We start from the raw sequence: 16,180 nt of genomic DNA, 5'->3' as shown, positions 1-16,180 counted from the left end.
CGTAGCCACCACCGCAGCAATGCTAGAGCTGCTTCGAGGTTCGGTATTAAGCTTCTTGCTGTTCTGTGCCTTGTTTTTCATTGAATCAATTCGCCGCTGTCAGCAATGGCACCGATACCACCTTTGTGATAATTGCGATTGGCTTCGAAGTTCGGAAAGCACGGCGGGTTGCATAATGCTGGTTCCCAAAAATCAGCTTCACCTCATTACAGCACTGATACGCTGTGAAGCATAACAAGTGTACGAAGGGGCAACTGTCACGGGACACGGTATGTATTCTTTAATTATACGTGCGTGCACCCGGTATTTTCTGTCACAATACGAGCACCGATATGCCTAACAAGTGTGCTGGCAGGCCTTCAGAGCTTTTTCGGGTGTGCCTGTGGCGATTTGAGCCCTTCAGGGCTGTAAAAGACATGCATTAATTTTTTCGGACGTTTTCGCGGCCCCTAGGGAGTCTGAAAAATCGGACACTGACGGTTCAACTGTCCAAGAGGATGCTTCAAATAGTCCGTGGGGTGAATGCGCAGCCGAAGGAGAACAAGAAGACAAAGGACCTACGCTTTCAGAAATGAACGGGAAAGGAAGCATGCCGCCGCTTTTTTGGAGGAGCTTACAATCTAAAAGCAAAGCATTGGCTGACACCGAGATACCAGGTGTCCCTAATCCAAGCAAAAAAAAAAAAGAAACTATTTAAAACAGTGAAATGCAAAACTGAGGCGTTGTGCGCAGGCTGAGAGTATGTCAGGACAGTTGAGGTTGACTTTCCAGTTGCTGCGTGAGAATCTCACTTGTGATAAAGTTCGGGCCTCATACCAATTAGCTTGCTATCAGTTGATAGAAATAGCTCATATTCGAAAATACTCTATATGCATGTCTTTTTTATTCGTACTTGAGAATGTTTGACTCAATTTGCAATAGGCTTTACTATTTTTTTAGAAGATATTTTATTCGCTGTGCATTTTACTAACCCCTCCCTTCTGTTTTCTTTTTGAATAAAATAATCACTGCCCCTTACTATTCAAACTGTCTTAAGTTATTTTTATTTTTTAACGTGCTTACAGAGAGTGACACCATTGGGCGACATGATGTAGGGAGTCCGTCTTGACATAAAACAAAGTTCTGTGTCACTCGGGGAATATTGCAAATGCACTCAGGGAAAACCTGGAAAACTCAGGGAATTTGGAAATATCAACTTGGTAGACACCCTGAGCAATAAATTGTCAATGAAACTGCTCACATCAAAAAAAAAAAGAAAGAATCGCTTCATTGTCATCTAAAAAATTATTTGTGTGTTTTTCCCCAAAATAAGTCACTTTGACAAATCTAAACTTGGAATAAAAATGTGACCCTGTGTTTAGTAGATCATAATGTGACCCTCAAAGGGTTAACAGAGAATGCCATTTTTTATCATGTGAGCAGTTCCAGGCAGCTAGCCGAGGACCCATACGAGCACAGCATTTCATTCGCTGTGCTCGTATGGAGATGATTGCGACCACCGGTGTGTGAGCTGTGAGTCTGTGTGATTCGTGCAGAGGACCTGCTGGATCTCATGCCAGAGGTGTCGAGCGCCATTGAGACCCTCCTGATGATCCTCTGCACCCAGGAGTCTGACAGTAATGACTCCAGCCAGGCTCTCAAGGTGGGTGCTGGGAGCAGTGTTTAGCGATCATCTTTGGGTACCCACCAGCTCTGTCCTTGTCGTTTTGAGGCACTTGAACTGTTTAAAGCGTAATGCAAGGCCTCTCTGAAAGTTAGCTGACGGGCCTTGTATTTTAGGGATAACTACTGTGTGCGAGTTGGCCACACTGTGTGACGGGGAAGGAAGGTCTGCGATGTGTTTCACCTGCAGGTGACATGGCCTTTGCTTGCATCTCCCGTTGTGCAGCAGCAGTTTGGTTAGGCACGGCTGTCTGGTCTCGGTGCTATTCCAAGTGGGCAAAAATGATGGAGTTGATTGCATAAAGTTCTGCATAAAGCTTGTTGTTAGCCAAGCAAAAGCAATTCAGAGCCCAAACTCCATTTGGAGATGACTGTGTAGCCATGAATCAGATGGAAACGTGGTGAAATGGGAAATTAAGTGGAGATGCGGCAGTGAAATGGCTCAATTTATTTACTTTTTGCAATCCTATGACCTTCGTTTATCTGGCAAAATATATAGAAAAAATATGCAGCAGAGTTTGAGAAAATTGCACTTTGTGTGTTGTTTATTGCACGGCCAATAGCACCAACGCGGCTTTCCATTAATGCAGCATATTAACAGGCCTCCATATTTTCACAATGGGGGCCGAAAGGCAGCGATGCAAGGTTATGCTTTGCGACGCAGCGCATGTGCATAAACTGCTGCCTTACGTTGTCCTTAAGAGAAAAAAAAATTTGCCAGAAGCCATCTGACGATGGCTGGCGGTAGCAAGGCATTTAGCATTGGATCAATAAAGGGAAACAGTGTGTTGCCATAGTGTAAATGAGTTAGGTACTAGGCACGTACTGTAGCGGGATTCCCCTTTTGTGCTTCTCTAAAAATGCTCAATGACATCTAGCATCACCAGTGCGAAGCCTGCGTGTTGCTTCCAAAATGCACTGCGCGCCGGTGCGTGCGTATGCAGAGAAACGCTTCACATGTCAGCCGGGCCACTGTCTCGTGTTTATTTCCGGACACGCTGCACCATCTAGCGGCACTGCCGAAAAATTTGTGTGCGGCCTCTGACACGAGAAGCGTGACGCGGTGGTGCATACAAACGCTGAGAATTGTTCCCTCTCTTGCGCATATTGAGTGGCACATACCGAATGACCCAAGTTGGCGAGAGGTTCATTGATGATCATCATATAACCAGTACATTCGTGGCGAAGCTCGCTAAGGTGTTGGCATGAAATGCATTCATTGAAAGTGACATATTCCCAGTGAATTTATGGCGCAGCCTGCTAATGTGTCGGGTTGCTGTCCTTGGGGAACTCTTGGGGCTTTGGTTCGATACTGCTGAGCATTGGAGAAACACAAAGAAGCCTGAACCACCCCTCGGGCTTGGTGAAAAATCATATGCTGTTGTGAACATCTCCGCCAATTTTTGCTGTTGTACACGGCACGTAGAGCTCATAAGTGGAGTACAAAGTCGCCTTTCTCTAAACGCTCTCTTTAAAACAGAAGCCTGCTAGCCTTCTGGACGCTTTATTTGGTACTAAAGCTGATTCCCATACGAGCCTGCTATTGGCCAAAACTGCTGTCAATTAAGAAGGGTGTTTGGATCAGTGCGCTTCTTCCTAGTGTTGCTGTGTATATTTATTGACAATGTTCAGTAAACAGGCTGAAGTAAGAGAAAATGTGCTTTTGAATTTCGATAATAATTATGTACTTCCGGAAGAAGCCGACTATCGTGTGCTCGCATACGCTCGGCCACGGCTGCCTGTGTAGAAATTATATTTTGGCCACCTTGCTTATTGGTGTCATAGCTGGTGGGTCTTGCTAATTTCGACTAGTTTTGAACGCTCAACTAGCCTCAAACGACGCGAAATTTAATATTAGACCACATGTGCACTTGCCAGTACAAGCTCACTTTCAAAGTTGTGCCAGCTGGTTGTGGCTACTATCCATCGGTGAAGCTGGTCAAGGAAAAAGCCAGTCCGCACCACATAATATGGTCAGACTTTAGCATCTACATATGAGCATGCACTCAAGCCCTGTTGTGCACAAAGTAAATGCTGCGCATAGGCACTATAGTTGCATGTAGCTGGGATCTACGCAGCGTAGATACCACAGCCACCATGGTGAGCTGCCATGTATCCACTGTTTAAGTGCCCTGTCGCTTGCTGAGGACAGCCACGTTTGGCTTACATTTGGCGCCTCATATGCGCCAAAATAGGAAGTAATGGCGTCAACGTTAACATCCAAAAGCAAATTTGAACTGCGCGCCACGTGACATTTACATGGCGGAGCGTTGTGGGCATGCACTGCTCTGTTGTAGCCTTCACAGTGGAAAGCATTGAAGAAGGAATGGGAGCACAGCGAAGAAGGCGTTTAATTGCCAATAACTCCGCTTCTGTTGAACCCATTGAAGTACTTTTTGTGGCGAACAAGAAGAAAGGGGGTTAACCGAGGGGCCCGATTTTTATAAGTCATATCATGAGAAGCCAACAAACACTGACACCCAGGACAACATAGGGGATATTACTTGTGCTCAATAAATTAAATAAAGAAACGATAAATTAATGGAAATTAAAGTGGATGAAAAAACAACTTGACGCAGGTGGGAACCTAACCCACAACCTTCGCATTTCACGTGCGATGCTCTACCGATTGAGCTACCGCGGCGGCGTTTCCCCATCCACTTTCTTGGGTATTTATGTGTACTAGTAGAACCCTGGGAGTGTTAGCCAGCGCCACCTCTCACAGACCTTGGCGGCGGACGTGGAACATCCTTTTTGCCGCAGGTGTCACGAGAACGTGATCTTTTTGGGTGAAGGCAACTGGTCAATAAACCCACATATGCTCCCACTCCAGGATTCTACTAGTACACATAAATACCCAAGAAAGTGGATGGGGAAACGCCACCGCGGTAGCTGAATTGGTAGAGCATCGCACGCGAAATGCAAAGGTTTTGGGTTCGGTTCTCGCCTACGGCAAGTTGTTTTTTCATCCACTTTAATCTCCATTAATTTATCGTTAAATTATTTCATTTATTAAGCACAAGTAATTTCCCCTATGTTGTCCTTGGTGTCAGTGTTTGTTGGCTTTTCATGGTATTTTTGTGGCGAAGTATTTCATAATCACGTTTTTAACTGCATTTCTCCTCTTCGGTGAAAAGTGGTCCAGGGCCCCTTTAAGAGATCTCTTCATTGTAGAGTGGCACATTCCCAGTGACCCAACTTGGCATCATAGAGGTTCCTTTTAGTACAGCACAGAACGAGTGGCACATATGCAGCGCTGCAAGTCGGCGTCAGAGAGTTCCTTCGAACAGTGGTACCTACCGAGTTTTGCATCTAGAGTGACCCATGCCGGCACGAAAGAGGTTTGTTGAAGAGCAGCACGCATGTACACACTGCCACACACTCAGCTATCCCAGTTGGTGCAAAGGTTGGTTTCGAACCGTGTTTCCCGAGCACAGTAGCTCGATGCACTACCCATTCGACGACTGACTACCTAGTGACCCAGGTATCCATAAGAACAGTTAGATACAGACATCGATAGAAACATACATAGACACATTAACACATACATAGCCCCTGAAAAGTATGTGAACTACTCTAATGTGAACACATAAAAATGCACGAGAGGAACTCGGCTGCTGCATGATGCTTTTTTAGGTGCGTACACCAGTGCGCTGTGCATTTCGGAAGCCTCGCACAGGCTTTGTGGCGGCGGCGCTTGATGGCGCAGATGGGAAGCCTGAGAGAGGAGTCCCGCTGCAGTACACGCCTCATACTTAAGGTGTCTTGATGGTGGCAGCACATTATGTCGCTATATTACTTCAGTGCTAAATGCATTACCGTTGGCAGCCATCGCAAGATGGGTTCTGACAAATTTTTGTCTATGGTGATGAATGAGCAAATTGACAAAGTGAAAACAAGCGTTTTATGTTTAACTGTTTTGCAGAGTCTTTCATTGCGATGACAATTATACAGGCACTTTAACCACACGCACGGTGTTGACACCATGTTCCGAATGTATACAGTTGAAAAATTCGCCATGTAGTGAAGTATCTAACTTTTAGAACACCATGTATTTGGATCTCAATATAATGAAGTGCATTTATACACTATTTCAGTGTAATGAAATTTCACTCCTGCCATGAAGGAATATCAGGCAATAAATGGAAACTGCCGCAGACGCAGCTCGTCAAATGGTTGAATTACATGCTGCTGCTTTTGAATGCACTGAATGCATCTGTGGAATCATGCGCCGCGAACCCATTTCTTTTTCTTTTTTTCAAAGTGAGAAGTTAATCTATGTTTCCAATTATGTGGAAATTCAATTACAGTACACAAACGAACGTTACTCTTTACAGTGATCATTGTAGTCTGGTAGATGCGGTGATGTTGAACTGTGTCACCATAACGATGCCTTCCTTGTGCAGGGTTGCCTGCGGTGCATTGTGCTACTGTGCGATGCAGACCCAGACCTCTGCAGCCAGTTTGTGGACGTGCTGGGTTCCTTCCTCTCTTTCTGGTCAGGTCAGTCTTGGCTCACATGACGGACTTTGTTGCCAATTTATATTACATTCTCGGAACTCAACTTTCCACCTGCACTTAGTCACTCTAGTGTTTCCAGAACTCAAGTATTGACAGCTGGGCAAGTTGTTATGGTTGCATTCTTTAAACCTGCATAGTTAAACGCGGTGTCGTGTGTCACCGATCTCGGGGGCGTGCGGATGCCACGAGAGATGGGGTTGGGAGACGCAGAGCAGCACAGCAAACAGATTTTAATTACCCCAAACTCAAAATAAAACTCGTGTAAACTACAACACCATGCAGAGATACCAGCACCTATGCCACCTACTTAACAGTGACTAAACATGTCCTTATTGCCAGCCACGTCAGTACTTTGCGCTTTATATGCAAAAGTCAAGCAACCCTAGCCTATGGCTGCGCACTAACAGAAAGGAGCATTCTTACAGACTTTTGTCGTCGCACGTATCTTCCGTGTCCTATGCATGTCTGATCTTCATAATATTCGGTGTTCTCGCCGATGCCGTAAACGTTGCGGCCTTGGTGTTGGCCACTGAACTCATCCGTCTCTGATGCCGGTGTCTCGAACTCCGTTGGTGACTTGGCACCCCGACCTCACCGGTTAGGCCTAACTCTGAGTTCTGCCGCTACTTCTTCATGTGCTGACGAGGCACCCTGGGGACTATCGTACGTGTTGGTCTGCCTCTGAAGGGGGATGCTTCCTGGAGTGCCAGGCACTGCCGTGAGAGGCTGCAGAAGGTCCATGGAGCCTCGCTCGTACATCGCCAAGGTCGACGGCCACATCCTGAACTGCCAGCGTCACGGACTTGACCGAACCTTCATGGCTCGCGTCGCCAGTGCGATGCTGACGCTACAACGTTCTTGGCCCAGAGCCACGTCGATAATGCCAGCTCAGCGCCGCTTCTCTCCCGATCACAGCTCGGGTCACGCGCCTCGAGGGCTCGTGCCGTTTGGACCGATCTGCGCACATCTTACTGCGTGCCTCTTACATATGACATGCGGGACAAGCCTAAGAACAAGGATGAGCAAAGACTTGCAACTGATTTATTGAAACTAAGCATTGCAGGATATATTACTGGCCGGCAGCTCCACGTATGTAGACAACCTTGTCAATTTTGAACCGGAGAATATGAAGTAACGAACGCTGCGATGGCTGATCATTTGCGCAACAGGTGGTTAGAAGGTGTGCAAATCCACTGGCGGTTAGTGATAGCGGTGGCTGGCTAACGCACTTGTCTCTGAGTGTTCTGATGGAAAATGCCTCGATGATTTCAAAATTTTTTCTCTTGGAAAGAATTTCTGTCTTCAAACACCAGTCAGCTACCACATCCTTGGCAGGGCTCAGCTAGATGCAAATGGGACACGGTTCCTATCAACGGCTCGGGCTCCCTCAGCATCTCACTTACGCATAGATTATTTTGGACAATGTGCGTTTTTCTACAATTCAGTGGCAAGTGGTGGATAGACCACATGCATGGGCAAGTGGTGGATAGACCACATGCATGGGACTACAATTCAGTGGCAAGTGGTGGATAGACCACATGCATGGGCAAGTGGTGGATAGACCACATGCATGGGACACGCTGGTGCGCGAGTCTGGTTTCACACCCATCACTTCCTTCGTCAGTCACAGCGTTTAAACCTTTTCTTCTTTTTTGCTCCACATCACAAATCTTTGAAAGCTTATCCAAACCAGAAAATACTAAGGATGTGCGAATACTGGAATATCACCAAATCTAATCGAATAGAGAATGTTTGAATAATTCAATTTACAAAACAAGGGTCTACTACTCTATTTTTTTAATATTCATTATATTCACTGCAGAGCCTTGCTTAGTGTCGCATGTTGCCTGGGCCATGCAGCCCCTCAGGCTTGGTGCCATGCAAGCAAACGGTTTTTGGCACAAACTTTTTTTGGGCACAAAGAGAAGCACCAAGTACGCCAAGGATGGTCTGCTGCAGCTGATATGGCTGACGTGGTCCTGTGCTGCGTCTGTATGAGCGCATCTGTATTGTGCACTCCCCAACGTCAGCTCGATGAATCGCATACGAAGCACCTGAATGCCGAAGTTCTCAGAATGGTCGCATTGGCAAGAGCTGCCTGTGTCGGCACAATATTTGTCCATGTCGACAGGACCGATCGAAAATATAATGCAATGCAGACACAGGCAATGGTAACAGAAGCACCGAGTATCTAGGAAAGTGTGAAAGCATCTGCGAAGATCGTGCTCATTAGACATCAAAGGACACACATAGATTGGGTTGGATATGCGGTGATGAAATTAATATCACTTCAACAGCTGGTACGTTCAGTCTCGGGATTGATCACTGAAGAGCCGCCCATAGAAACATATTAGTGGTAAGCACTCTGCGATAGATTGCGGGCGGCTATCACATCAGTTAGCGGTAAATTTTCGTCACAGCCACATTGCCTAGGCCATTAGGCCTAATTGGCATTGCTTCGTCGAGCATCGGTGACTAAAGTTACTTTTTGGTGCCGAGTCGCGCAGCTTTATTCACACCAGCTGCGCGACACTTGGAAAGCCAACAAACTGTCTTGCAAATGAAAGTGAGTGGACGAGGTGGCAACAAAGCTGTTCACGGATGGGCAGCATCTTCGCAACACGCTGTATGGAGGCCTCTCATTCTTGATGCCCTTTGTAGACACACATCAGTCTATTTTTGTAGCTTGCAGCAACGCCTTACAACACTAGCTTTAGATTCACACAGCGGGCACAAAAGTGTTGTGTGACTAGTGCGCTGATCACCTAGCTGCACTCATCAATGCAGATGGACAGTGAATGGACGAGGAGGGTGGTGAGGAGTGCCACAGAAACTTGCCTTGATCCTCCCAATTTAAGAATATTTGGCAGGATGCAAATAATGCCAAACCTGTAATGGAAAAAATGACTAGTCTTTACTGTCGATGCCTACCATGGCCGACTCGCACAGCACCAATGATGGCTTTGCAAAGTGTGGTGATCAAGTCACGTGATGCATGGCCTCCGCTTTCTTCTTTCGCGCAGATTGGCCTTACGATATTTCATAACAAAGATAGAAAAGTTCTTTTGTATCTTGGAAATGGAAAGCAATACTTTCTATGCAGTGAATAAAAGATTACCAGGAAACAGAGGTCCACTATTAAACTCGGAACATCATTATAACCGAACTTCACTAATTTATTAATTTTGAAGGGAAAAAAGCAGTTGATTCTTTCCAACAGAAATTATATTGATAAAAGACTATTTTCAAGGCCTTTATCTGATATGTAATCAGTGCTGGCATACTTATTTGGAATTCCCTGTAACAAGACCGTACATACAGTTAAACCTCGATATAATGAAGTCGGTAAAATTGGCAATTCACTTTGTTATATCGAAATTTCGTTGTATTGAAATTTGACCTTTTAATGCAAATAAGTACAGTTGCCGACCGATCTTATTTTGCAAGGAAAGAGGCCGCAGAATTTGTCAAATTATCGGGTAATCAAAGAAAGCAAATTTGAATTAGAAAACAATTCATTTTGATGAATTTGGGAGTCGGCGACAAATGATATAGTTTCATGCCACATTGACGATATTTTCACATAGGCAGCACGAATTAAGCGAAGCCGGCCACTGTGGCTTTTGCTCGCACTGCACCTCTGCGGCTGATAGCGTCGCCTGCAGCAGGGAGCAAGTGCTTCATCTGCCTCTCACTCAATGGGTCACCGGAACTTGAGATTATGCAAGCTTCAACACTAAACGTGCGGGAAGACAGCTTACATGATGTCGTGCCATTTTGATCGGCACGACTGCGTGTGCGCTGAGTTGTGCTTACGACCGTGCGCAACCATGGCCGAGACGCGCTGCCAGAAATTGATATGTGCGCCAACCTAGCTCCCACTTCCCCGCCCCCTCACGCGCATTTGATCAATTACTGCGAGCTTGCTCACCTCCTCCTCTTTTCCTTTGCTCGCGTGGGAAGGCTGCACTCGCGAAGCCATCATCTTCCTGTCTCACCTTCGCACACTTTCACTCGCACCTAAAGCACACAGTGCGCAAGGCGTGATGGGGTCTTGTCGCACTTGGACTTTATATGCAACATGATGCGGCTCCACTTTGGTAGTCGCTCTGGTCACTGGGCGCTTGGTTTGAGAGGTGCGTTTGCAAGCAGCCACTTGTAATTGAATAATTTGAGCATCTACGTTCGGGAAGTTTCGATTTATTGTCTCGGCATTCCTTTGTGGCTAGAGTGAAATTTCGTTATATTGAAGTTGAATACGAACACACTTCGTTATACAGAGGTTCTAAATACGTGGTGTTCTCCGGACAAGAGGTTATGAAAAGTAAAATACTTCGTTATTTATAGAGAATTTCGTTATATTAAAGTTCGTTCTATCAAGGTTTAACTGTATGTCTTGATTTTCTATGTACCCAAGTTACACATAATTTGCTATATTGTCACGTAATAGTGACGGTGAAGGAGGCAGCAAAACTGTGATTGATGAAACTAGCATTTTATTTAGCGAACCTGTGCCCTCAAAAACAGGCTACACTCAAAGAACAACACAGTCGGCGATCGTCGAAATCTCTCATCTGCCAGTCAGGTGTGTCTGCTTTTATACATCAGTCATCGAATGTTCCAGAGTAGTCGCTGGTGCTCACGTGTCTTCCAGAATGTTCTATACCATTCGCTTGACGCATACGTGAAATGAGATTATGCAAGGTTCGGTGACAACAGGCAGTGGATAGAACCATCGATAACATTAGAGAAACTTCCAATACGTGCAGGTGCATCCTGCGCTGTGCAATAACTTTGGTTAGGCTGTGAAAAGCAGTCACCCGAAAAAGATAAGTACACGTGTCAATGCCCTCCTCTCAAAAAGCATCATCCAGATGCTACAAACATAACAGGAGAACGAAAAACAAAAAGGACACTTACTAAACAAAAGTAACAAAGCAACAAAGAAGCAAAGTGCAAAGTAACACAGTCCAAAGAAAGTCCAAAGTTCAGCTGTGCAAAATCCTGAAGTTCATTAGTGCTGTTAGAATGGCTTAATGGGGGAGGCTACCCTCGGATACCAACTTTTTTGTTTATTGAGATATCTTAATGAAATTTTCAGGATAGACTCGTAGCAAAAGCATTAGTAGAACTACAAAATTTCATGCAGTTACGTTCACTGGTTCTCAAGTTACACCAATATGTCAGAATGGCACTCATGGTTTTCTCATTCCAGGTATGGAGAATTTTCAAAAGTTGCTGCAACTGTGAAATTCACTATGATGGTTCCCAGATGGATACCTCAGGGCAAGACAGAGCCCTTTTTTTAAATTTCCTTGCTCAAAAATTTTAGCAGACCACCGAATTTAGTGCTGGTGATTAAGATTTTATAAATCAAATTTTGACTATATATCGCAAATCACAGACACAATATATATATTAAAAAATGGGCTTGTCTTGCCCTCAGAAATTTATTCAGATACACAATAAAAAAACTTTTGGAAATCTGATGAGCTTTTACAGAGATATGGCTGGAACAAGCAGCCTCACCAGCCAAAAAAGTCATTTTGAGAAAATGAGCTTTGAAAGTTTTGAGCACACATATTGGTCTAAAGTGACTCTGCAGCATAACTGGAGGTCTCCTTAGGCACTCTCTTTTTTTGCTGCCTTTCCACCTTTTCTTGCAATTGCTTCTTGGCCTTTTTCAAGCACAGAGGATCTTTCTCGGCTGCCCGTTGAATGGCCAGGTTTCAGTCCCACTGATGAACATAGCTCTTGGGTGGCCCTGTGGCAGCTAGCATTATATCTTAAAGGTGCCTCATGCAGTGCTGTCTCCACAGCACGGAGTGAAATGATTCCGATGCATTCTGAGTCTTTGCTCCCAGGCAGCGTTGCAGAAGAGAAGCCTGTAAGAGGCACTCAAAAACAGGTAGCAGTGCTTCTGCAACATAGCCTGGAAGATTGTACCGATGCTTCGGAAGTGGCACGCTATCACTCTTGCTGGTGTTAAGACGACACCACGAGTCTGCACCCTCAGGGCGCAAGTCGTGGTGAGAATCCTCGTCCGTCAGTGTCACGTGGTGGTACGATGCCATCACTGCATGCTGCATTGCAGCCACTTCGTTGGAATTGTTCTGTAGGGCCCAGCCATAATAGCCGGTCAATTTGTCGATGAGGGCCTTTATCATGCCCTTCCCTCCTAAAGCCTTGTCACTTTTCTGCACAAGGTTGCGCTGTGCTGTTCCCATCCTCTTCTGGACGTGGTTCAGCCATTCCTCTTTCGAAATGGGGACCAGTCCATAAACATTTTCTTGCACAAGGGCAGAGAAGGTGGCACTATCTCCTTCAGACACGAGCGTTGTGTAATGGAGGTTGTGCTTTGGCACCGAACGTGAGAAAAGGATGACAGCTGCCTCAACCTCCATCCTTCCAGACTTAGAGTCAGTGTTTTTTTGGCACACATGATCCTCCTGCCAGCTTGCGTAGCCTGGGTCTTCAGGCTTTGGTCCTACTTGGCAACTAAGGCACTGGTTCGATAAAACAATGGCGCCCAAGGTGAGGCCCGTATGATATTCGATTATTGCACCAACTCCAATATGGGACTTGCGGCCACGCTTGTGCCATGTTCCAGAAAGTTTACTGTGATATCCCTGTTGAAATACGGATCCATTTCCTTGTAGGTGGTTTTCACAGCAGAAGCAGATTCTGCATAGAACTTGTCTATGCACTGTGTCTGCGGTACCCTGAATTTCTTCAAGTGTTTCTAAAAAGTCGTATGATGCAGGCCACGATGGGACATATTCATCGCTGCCCAAAAGCCATTGAGGGCTGTTTGTCCCTTGCCTATCTGTTTTGTTGCCACAATGGCTCTTACATTCACGTCAAAGGCCATTGAGTCATCCTGACGAGCAGAACCCCACGAGCTTGCAACTACTCCACAATGTAAACATAGCAGCTCAAGATTTGTTGCAAGTTAAAGTTGGGTGCCTCCTTGAACCTTCATCCCAGTCACGAAGCACCGCTGGCACGGGGTCCCGTATAGCAGGTCGACTAGGGCATTCATTTGCACAAGGAGAAATTTTTTGCCTTCACTTGTAGCGGTGGCAGCTTCAGGATCACACTCCATTGCTTGAAATTTTCGCTCTGTCACTGACATAGCGCCAAGTCCTCGTTGCACAGCAGCGCGTTTTTTATCCGCCACCTCTTTCACCTCGCACATCAGGAAACGTGTTTTCAAGTGCACAATGTTTCAAGTGCACAGTGGCCGCTGTCGATGAGCACGAGACACCAGGCGCACTCATCAAGACAAACTCTTGCGCCGGTGGAGCAGGAGTCGCGTTGCTAGAAGCGTCGACGCAACCACGCTCTTGCTTAGATGAAGCAGAAGCTGCCCCACAGGAATTGGTGTTATTCCAATTTGATGATATTCAGATTTGCTGATATGCAATATTCGCACACCCTTTCTATGTAGTCCACCCTTACTAACAAAAATTAATGAGGCCTGAGAAGAAGTCATCAAAATCTATGATATCACGGTGAGATGGTGTGGGAACTTGCATTCTGTCTTATCAAACCTCTTCTCGCGGTAAGAGTGCCTTTTGCTGGTGTTCTAGAAGGTCAATTTACTGATAAAGATAAAATAGTTTTTTCTCTTTAATGTCCCCGTGAAGTGGGACCTTCTTTGCCTACCGCCTTGGAGTTTGATATGACATTTGTTTCACCTTATGGGCTGTGCAGGAGGACCTTTCACCTGTACATCCAGCTAGCTGATAATGAAGATAGAAAGTTTACGCCTAAGAATGAAGCCTGTGCACCTGTGCTGTTATTCATTCGCAACCATATCTGCTGCATGTCAGTTGTACAGATTTAGTGAAACAAAACGAGTTTTGGTTGGGATGCCGCCATGGTTGTAGTGAAGCTTCCTTTGTGGCTGCTGAAGGTTTAGAAGCTATTGTCACCCAGTGTGGTGGCTCAGTCACTAAAGCATTTTGTGCTTCCGAGCCCAAGGTCATGGGTTCGATTCCCAGCCACATTCTGGTGGGGGGGGGGGATTGCAAAAGGGATGATGTACTGGTGGTATCTTCGACTGGTCCTCTCCATCCTCCGAATCAGAGTCAGCCAGATACAGTGTTCCTCGAACTCGGAGGCAGATGACAAGCATGCAATCCGAACGTGTGACTTGCTCTCGGGGGAGGAAATAATGGCACAGTTGAAACACCATGCGATTACCAAAAACGTACAATTTCACCTTGCCAAAGCTCCTGGCACTGGCAGAAGAAACGGTGGATGTGCCAGTGGTGCAAGCGCTCGTTGAGATTACGGTGAACTGTCGCCAACCAAGGCAATGCTGTGATTTGATGATGTGGCAGGAAACACTCTCAATCTCGACGACTGCTCCGACAACGGGGCTCAGAGCGCATGAGAGCGCTCGGGACTGGAGGAGAACATTTAGGAAGAACCAGCCAAGCACGAGATGCGTGCTCTTTTTCAACCAGTTGAAGACAACACTGCTCGCAAGAGTGCCTCAGAGCAGTCCGAAACGAGCAGCTGAAGTTGCCATTAGATTTAGGTGCGTTTAAAAGAGAACACCAGGGGTTCGAAATTATTATGTATCCCTTCACCACAGTGTCCCTCACAATCCACTGTACTGTTTTATGTTAAACCTCAAAATTAATTTTTTTTATTTTAGACGTTGTAAGTTAGTGGTGCCACTGTAGCTAAGAATGATTGCAGGATGCATCTGTTGTCAAAATACACAGCACAAGCTGCGAGAAAATACCACGCGGTGACGCTTATTGTGTTGTGCCGTTTCATCTTGCTGTCTCGTCAAAGCTTCACTTACGCAGATTCCCGCAGTGCACGGGCAGTTTGCAGGAATTTTTTATTGCGTCCAAAGAGTTTGAGCAAGCAATGCGCGGTTTTCTGGCATGTCCCACTTTGCTGACTTGTGCCACCATCTGCTATAGACCACAGGCCTGTGGTATTTATGCTACTCTGATTGCATCTCCAATTGTTTGCAGGGGCAGCCATGTTGTCTGTGTGCGAAGGCCTGTGCGCCCTGGGAAGCCGTCGGTGTGGGGTGCTGAGCCGCATCGAGCCTCGCATCCGACAGCTTCTCAGCACAGCCAACAGGGGCGCCATGCCACCGATCCCTCCCAAGGCCCTGGTAAGCCTCCGCATCTTTAAAGTCTCACGGATCTTTAGGTTTTGCTGTGGTTAGAAATGCATGGTAGAGAAGGGCTGCTCAGTCACAGTGGCAGTTGGTTTGCGTTCTGTTGGCTGCCCAGGTTTGGTCGCACGGTTGAACATCATACAGGGTCCATTATGAAGGTAATGCGCATGATTTTATTATGACGCGACTATCCATGGCAGCGCGGTAAAACTGGTCGGGAAATGTGGTGAGGGTTCTGCCCTGCCAACGCAACCGGTTGCCAGTTTACTCCAAGCAGTGTGAGCGGATAACACGGTGCGATGGAGCGTTCACTTGAACAGCGATATGCCAAGAAGTTTTGCGTGAAACTTGGAAAGAATGCAACCGAAACATTCCAGGTGCTTCAAGAGGCCTTCAAGGACGACTGCATTTCAAGGTCACAGTCTGGGAGGTGGCACAAGGCGTTCAAGGAGGGCCAGGAGGAGGTCACCGACGAACCCCGTTCTGGATGCCCAACGACGGCCAGAACCGTAGAAAACGTGGATCATGTGCGCATTGCATCCCACCCGTTGATCGAACATCCAGCAAATTGCTGACACCCTACACATGTCCACATTTGCGGTACTTGGGATAGTGGCCGAGGATCTGCAAATGCTCAAGGTCTGCACGAAGCTTGTGCCGAAAGTGTTGACGGAAGATCAGAAAGGACTTAAGAGTTTTGCGCTGTCAAGAATTGTTGGATTCAATTCAAAATGAGCCAGAGTTTCTTAACTCTGTCATAACCGGAGACAAATCCTGGTTGTTCGACTACGACTGAGAATCGAAAAGGCAGAGCAGCGAGTAGCACACAATATCATCCCCTGCCCC

General features: G+C 46.3%; 1 protein-coding gene and 1 non-coding gene across 3 annotated transcripts in view; one reads left to right on the top strand and one right to left on the bottom strand.

The window, feature by feature from the left end:
* The window catches only part of defl (Integrator complex subunit 7), a 126,126-nt gene that overhangs the window by 63,639 nt on the left and 46,307 nt on the right, over positions 1-16,180 (top strand). For both annotated transcript variants that reach the window (XM_050174203.2, XM_055068125.1), the window contains 3 exons: positions 1,536-1,642; positions 6,069-6,165; positions 15,183-15,328. In XM_050174203.2, coding sequence (XP_050030160.1) covers positions 1,536-1,642; positions 6,069-6,165; positions 15,183-15,328 — 350 coding nt within the window. The remainder of the gene's footprint in view (positions 1-1,535; positions 1,643-6,068; positions 6,166-15,182; positions 15,329-16,180) is intronic.
* On the bottom strand, positions 4,234-4,306 carry TRNAS-UGA (transfer RNA serine (anticodon UGA)). Its single transcript has one exon. It is a non-coding gene; the product is annotated as a tRNA-Ser (tRNA).

The sequence above is a fragment of the Dermacentor andersoni genome, chromosome 8 (assembly GCF_023375885.2).
Source record: "Dermacentor andersoni chromosome 8, qqDerAnde1_hic_scaffold, whole genome shotgun sequence".
Lineage (NCBI taxonomy): Eukaryota > Metazoa > Arthropoda > Arachnida > Ixodida > Ixodidae > Dermacentor > Dermacentor andersoni.
Note: the sequence above shows the minus strand (reverse complement) of the source record. Positions and strands in the feature narration are given on the sequence as shown.